Source organism: Saccoglossus kowalevskii, chromosome 13, assembly GCF_978046115.1.
Source record: "Saccoglossus kowalevskii chromosome 13, keSacKowa6.1, whole genome shotgun sequence".
Lineage (NCBI taxonomy): Eukaryota > Metazoa > Hemichordata > Enteropneusta > Harrimaniidae > Saccoglossus > Saccoglossus kowalevskii.
In genome coordinates this window covers 12575822-12583509 of record NC_140653.1, presented here as the reverse complement: position 1 = coordinate 12583509, position 7688 = coordinate 12575822, and the positions used below count along the sequence as shown (strand labels likewise).

At 36.7% G+C, this 7688-nt stretch overlaps 1 protein-coding gene across 1 annotated transcript in view; it reads right to left on the bottom strand.

The window, feature by feature from the left end:
• The window catches only part of LOC146735009 (uncharacterized), an 83991-nt gene continuing 76303 nt past the window's right edge, over positions 1-7688 (bottom strand). The window contains exon 2 of the mRNA XM_085506933.1: positions 1-4697. Coding sequence (XP_085363059.1) covers positions 2265-3581 — 1317 coding nt within the window. The 5' untranslated portion in view covers positions 3582-4697 and the 3' untranslated portion in view covers positions 1-2264. The remainder of the gene's footprint in view (positions 4698-7688) is intronic.

Here is a 7688-nt window from a genome sequence, read left to right as displayed (position 1 = left end):
TTTCAAATATTTATATGCAAATTTATTTATTCTAAATAATTGTTAAACATTAGCGTAATTGTTTGTAGACAGTTTATTCGTCAATGCACGAATGGTGATGCAGATGTAAAACAAATTGTGACATAATATATCAAAATAAATATATTAATATAAATTAAACTGCAATTCACACATATATTTTAAAATTAAGCAAATAAATGTTTAAGATAAATTATTTGGGCTTATTGTTGAGACCCTAATATACATATAATCAATTAAATAATATTTGCTGAATAATAACTAATACATTGATTGATTGATTAATTAAAAATAAAATGATTCAACAACAACATATAAATTAATAACAGTTTGATCAAATAATTGATTAGACATAAAAGTAAAATGCTGATTTTGATAATAGGTAAAATTCATTCATCAATATGTCTACTTATTAATAGCTGACCTATGCAGTCGTCATACGTGGTTTCATATTAAAAAAAAAACACGGGGTCTCAAATTAAACTGAATTATTACCAAGACGATGACGATTCATAATTAATCAGTACACCCGTGGTCTGTGGTATGTGGTCATTGTGTTTACGCAATTATGCAAATTCACTATTGAGGGTTTGAGATGAAAGTTGATGAACAGGTGATTCACATGGCCGTTTAGCTTTAATTGTGAATTCTTTAGACCTGATTTGTCAATTGTTTCTTCTATTTGGCATAAAAGAAGTCCAGATATTTCAATACAATTATGAATGGTGTAAACTAAACATGAATTACAATTTATTTCATAGCTTGGCATTGATTACCGGTGTACACGTTGATGCAATTATGAATTACACTGTGTTTTGAATGATATATACGTACGTACAGTATTTTTAACGTCAAAACCGAAGGCACTGAATGCGATATGTCTATTTGTGTGGGTGTGGTGATGGTGGCGTGATTCCAACTTAAGAAACCGTCAAGATTGTAATATACATTATTAACATGGTCATTATTGTAGTAACGTTATTATTATTGTTTTGCTGAAAACACTGTCTACATCGTCTGTATGGGTAGTCTGAAATACCAGGTTCACATTCTTTGAAACCTTGGAGGCAGCGACCAAGCGACAACTGTTTTTTTCTTAGTACATGAATTATATATCCCTCTCAAATTGATGAATGCATAGCCATATCCACCGTGTATAGTAAATTTATATTAAAAGGTCGTGCCCCTGGCGCCGCGTCTTGTTTGATGCGGGTCCCATAGCGACCTATACAACGCGTGTAAAGTACATTGTTTGCTTACACGTAATTGGAACATGCGCCACCAGACAAACAGCACCCTCTATATGATTTCATTAATTGTAGATGAGCAACGTCGTTAAACAGTAACACTACCGACCTTAACTTGTCAGTGTACCAGAATAGAAACAAACGCTTATAATCCTTTATGTCACTTCAAATGAAGACACATTAGAGACATGATGTATAAGCGAGTCTCTATTTAAATAACCAATAACGGCATTGAACTTTTATTGGTACAATTGATGTTAGCTGGTAAATTTACATTTTCATAAATGAATGTGAAGCTTATTATTGCATTTTAAAATATTCTCAAACGATATTCCCAATTAGACCTGAACACGTGATTGGTAGCTTATAAGTGATTTTCAGTACTCTCAAAATTAAATGTGTGGAAATTTCAGGACAGGACTTTTAATATTTCATATTTCTTTTTTTAACACCTTTTTTTTGTGTTTTAGCTTGATGCTTAAATGTAACTTTAATATCTGGCCAATTAGTGTGTTAAACAAGGGGAGTCAATTATTTCAATTCTGGGGCCAATGGTGATTTTACTTTGGTAGCAAGTGGGCTAACCTATAGTTATAGGAACGACATCAAATATATCCTGTGATAGTATATGATAGGAAATTGAAAAGAACATCAATAGAAATGACAGGGTGACTAACTGCCAATAGTACCGGCAAAGACAAACCAATGTTACAATAAAATATATTCAGCAAACTATAGTGAAGTCAATCAAGCATATTTTCTTGCGTTCAACGTTGTTCATCAAAATGTCCACGTGTGACTATCATACTGTTTTTTTTCCTATACCAAGTCCTTGTAAACATGATGATAAAATTGTAGTAAAACGCAATAACGTTCCTTCACAAACATGTATTCCTATGCAATAATGGTAGAAGTAGAATGTGTGGTACAATTTTCTCCACAAATATGTTCCAAAGTGAGTGATGGTTAACGGGTTAAATGATGTTTTATTGAGTTCAATCAAATAACAACACCAATATCAAGACCTTTGGGCTCTGGGTGAGTTTCTTCCGAGTCGTCATCGTCGTCATCATCGATATCTTCTCCATCTTCAGAGTTCTGCTGTAAAGCAGTGGCCCCATCTTCTGACGCGTTATCGATATGTACAAGTGCATATGTAGTCCACGTATTTATAGTCCTATTGTAATTGGCCTCAAAGCCTTGTAATGGACTGCCTCGACCAGAGTCCATGCGTTCCAAGGCAACCGGAATATGCATAGGTGATGAAAATAGTGGTGTACTTCGGTTTTCCTGCTCACTGTCACTACTTCTGTACCCACTGGCTGACATACTACCATCAGTGGATTCTATACTATCCATGTCACAAATGTTTCCCTGAAGTCTGCTACGCCATTGAGGAGTTGCTCTGGTGGATGCTTGCTCACATTTACTTTGCCGGAGTGAGTCGGTGGTATTCGCTGCAGAACTTTCACAATGTGCTTGCATTGTTTGGCAGGTTGAATCACAATTCGTTGCGTTAAGGCACTTGCAAATTTCTTTGCTGCACTGTGTGGTATGTGAGGGTTGCTCTATCGGTTGTGAATCACTCTTCTCACTGTCTAATCTGCATAATGGTTCCCTGTCGCTTTTGAGTTTTTCTCTGCTAATTTGACCCCTGTCACTATTTTTTCTTGGCATCTGCTTGCTTCCGCTGGCCCTGAAGGACACTTTTTCCGAAACTGGTTTCTCGCGAGATTTCAATTTATCAAGTAATTTTCTTTGTTGTATCCCAACGCAATGGTTATCTGAGAACACGCCCACGTACTTCGCTTTCCTTGTCTGCAAATCATTGCGTATAACCGTTGATTTGTGATTGCATTTAAGTATGGCTGGTTTTCTGACGTAAATTGGTTCACTAGTAGATGCTGAACATGTCGACCGCTTATCTTTTTCCTTAACAGCCTCTCGATTTTCTCTCCTTGTAATAAAGGGTTCGTTTACTGGGAAATCAGTCTCTTGGACAGGAGCTCGCGTCGTCTGAGACGTATGTGCAATATTGCTGAGAGAGTAGCCTGAAAAATTGTTCAAAAAATCAACCTCGGTTGGTTTTGGAACAAGACTTTTATAGGTTGCTTCTTCTAGTTCCGGGGAGCGCAATCCATGTTCACAGCCTTGTAACAATGCATAGGTAACCCGGTCGATCTGAACTAACAGAGACCGAAGATCTTTTGTGACGCCAGATAGTTCACCCACTACAGCTTCCAAATCGGTGACAACACACTTCATTTGCGATTTGACTTTCTTATTTTGAGCAGCCTTCATAATTTTCCAGCACATTACTGCTCGTGTCGCCTTTCATATTGACTACCCACAAACAGCAAATACAATAAAATCTGTTTTCAGTAATTCGTACTGAGGATTAATGAGAAGTGTATTATGAAGACCCATAGTATTGAAAGGTTGTTTTAAATTTCAGCGTTCTTTCAGCTTAATTACTCCCTCTTTTTTCGACCATGTGTTTTATGCCTTTGCTAATTTCTCTTCACTGCATATTAACGATTCGCTTCCATACATTGTCGGAAACATATTAATATGAACACAATTTCAATGAATTTAAAACTGCTGTGTGTACAATATTCTCCCGACGTTGACGGTGACGCCATAAATTATCTCGCAACAATGCTGTGTTTCCCGATACGATTTAGCATGTGGAAATTCCTCGAAGACATGTTTAATCACGGTCCAAGCGAGACATTATTCCTAACTACGTCCACCATGCTTTCCCGAAAACACGACGTAGGATCGAGCCAGGAGCCTTGCAGATTAATCGCCTGTGGCCGCTTCTGTGCGACGTCGTAGGAATTGGCGAACATGCACACTGAAATCGCTTCATTTACATTGCGAGATGTCTCGATGTAAAACAGCAGTAGCCTAAAGGGTTCTTGGGGAACGAAATGTTCTTATCAAGTATCAGCTTTCCATCTAGGCGATTGCAGGTCGGAGTGCTACGATAAGTTGTTGATGTGCATTGTATAGCAGACGTTCATGGATCACTGGCAAATAGTATGTGCAGAAGACAATCTACAGAGGTGCAGTCATGTGTGGCTCTAATTTGTTAGGTGCTATGCCTGCCTCGCTGATCCGATAACTCCTCTCTCTCTCTCTCTGTCTCGCGTCTCTACATGTACGAACACAATTTAATTATGTGTAGCTTGTATTATAACCAGGTGTGCTACACAGGGAAGATTGTTGGCGATTTCCCCGATGGCAGGTACAAATTGTTAGATAGCAAACACAAGGATGTGCTGTAGATACTTTATAGCCAGTCTGTGTCAGCTTTAATCTCGGGGTGGTTCTTCACCATTCTCAAGAAGCCAGTTCATGAAATAAATCACGGGAATAAATTATCACGCGGCCCTTTTCCGGTGATATTCGTCTTCGTGCAAATATATCCTATTTATCACCAAAAGAGAGAAAAAAAAGAGGAAATTTCATTAATATGTACAATATTAAATATTGAACACAAGTATCTTTTTAATTTACATGAACAATATTGTCAGACCATTCTAAACGAACAGGCGCAGTATTAATTTCCGAAATATGCAGGAAACCCATAGTGAGTACTATATGATCTTGATTACTATTCTATTATCCGACACTAAACAGACGTAAACCAATGGTTAGCTGACTGACTGGACGATTAGTCTGATTTATAAGCCTTACAAGATAAATCCATTATTCCACTGCAAACAGTCTAGAATTCATAATTATGTGTATTGCCATGGTTACGCTGTGAATAGAATAAAGCATCCCAGTCACATTGTAAGGTTTCTATATGAATTACATTCAGTAAACATATACGCATTTAGTTTAGCATATCGAATGTATCAGTATGTGACTGTGGGTGTATGTGATATATTGAATACGCATACATATTGTATTACTTATTAAGGATGTTCTCTGTACCCGGGGTAATGTATATCGATGAATGCGTATAGCACAATTCCGACACACGGAAATTAACCACACTACATTATTTCTATGCATACACACTGAATGAAAAAGATTAATTACGTTATCCAGTTTGACGTTAAATTCTTGTCACATTCTCCGTGATACATAAATTGATATAAGCCTATTTTTACCGAAATTGAAATATATAGATAGATACACATGACTTTTTAGATATATACATTTGAATGAATCTATAGCAAATCCATATAAAATGGCCGAGCTTCCGTCATGTATTACTTGTCGATTCTGCTCTATCGACTCATTTAGTATGCATCGAAACCTGAAACAATCACCAGGGACATCAAAACATAAACGAACGACACCCTAGAAAAAAACCCATTCATTCTCATGCTACACCTAATAATAGTGCGTGATGATGTTGACTCAGAGTCGAGCTATAGTTTAACGAGTGTCAGCTCTGCATTACAGATGCTGCAACGAGCCAGCGCACAAATGGATAAATTAAAACTTGTTTAATACGAGTCCTGAATAATTGAATAACTAGTGAATAATCAACAACACTGGACGTCGAAAACTGCCACAATAAAGGAGATGTACAGTATACGAATCCACAAATAAAGCCTTCACAAAATCGTAATCTGGAAAATGGGATGATGTTAATGTATCCCTTTTATATGACACTTCATTAGTTAACATTGCTCCGCAATGATTACACCACAGACTAATGCCATTGGATTTCACATACACATTTTAAAATAAGGAGGATACGGAAGTCCGGAAAGAGTAGTAGCGTACAGTGTATAGAACATATACATATGATGCACTATGTACAGTCGAGAAACAATTTTAGCATTTCAAAGTTGCCATAGTTACCATTCAGTCATGATAAATAGAATAATATGTATGAACTACTTAGAGGTGTTATACAGTGCAGTGTCATGTATACAACGACATTACATAGAACATATAGGACAGGAATTGTAGCCAAATTGAATAAGTAAAATAACACTAATATATTACTAATTACTATTACTACTAATTACTAATATAACAAAGTGGGTAGTATTACAAGCACAGTCACTCGTAAATTCAGAATATAAATGTACCCCTGTCTTCAGAAATTAGTATGTGCGTGTTTCAGTCCTTGAGGTAGCAAATGAGTATCTGGTCATGCCGTCCGAAATGATCCCCACCCTTGAGACGAAGTATCAGTATATGCGTCCATATCGTCAGAAATAACTTACTCTGTAAGAGACACAGTTAGAGGGAGAGGGAGAGGAAGAGAATAATTATGCGCCAATGTCGTCAGAAATGACCTTAGTCCGTGAGATAGAGAATGAGTAAGTGCCAATGTCGCTAGAAATGACCCAAGTCCTTGAGATACAGAATAAGTATGTCTCCATGTCACCGGAAATGAACTTGTCCCTTGAAATAGAGAATAAGAAATGTACCTTATATCGATTCCTCGAAGATGATTATGTGCCCATTGTCCTCAATAATGACCCTGGCCTTTGAGTTAGAAGATAATAATATACCCATATCCAGAGTGGAGTTTTCAAGACAGAGAATCATGAACAAAATAACACTGAAGATAACGCTTACTATATATTTAACTGGGCTGCAATTCGTATGAAATCCATACATTATTTCACTGAATTACAATTTTAGAAGTAAAGTTATTTGTAATTCATCACTGAAACATACAACACCTTGATGAGATGCAAAGATCTATATATGTAAATAACGTCCTTCTATGTAATATTGAGTTGGTCATTTTGATTTAATCGCTACATGTGTAATGGACACCTCAGGCCTATTTGTCATCATGTCGTTTAATTTAATTTTATGGCCTTGGTTTGTAACATGCGATAATTGTACATAAAGCCATGCAGCGGATTATCTAAGTTATGAATCTAGTTTTAGTGCCATACGCCCATTGATTCTCATTAATTGCTACGCCTATGTTCGTAATTAGTCTCGTAATTCAAGAACTAATACGTCAAGTTTTCTATATTGGATAAAAAAAGAGTTCGACCTATTTTTCAGAGAGTTCAAATCACTACGCGTCGTCGGTTTGAGCTCATGGAGTAGACACATTAAGAGCAAAAATGCGAACATCTTGAAACGTAACCAGAGAATCTGAGAGCTAATTGGAAAAAAAGATCAAATGGCGTTGACTTGTCGGCTTGAAACCCTCAATTGACAACACACGAATTGTCATTCTTTCAATGCAAGATGTCACATGTGATGTAAACATGTACGGTGATGAGCATCTCACACGTGAATACCTCGAATCTAAGTATGCTGATCATCGTTTCAGAAAATACATTCGTATTCATTATTTTTTGCCAATTGCTGAGATACGTACGAAAAGCACACTGTTATACTCTATAGGCTAATATTCGCTGAGCACTGGTTGCAGTTATACATACAGAGTAACCCGTAATTCCCTAATGCTTACAAGGACAA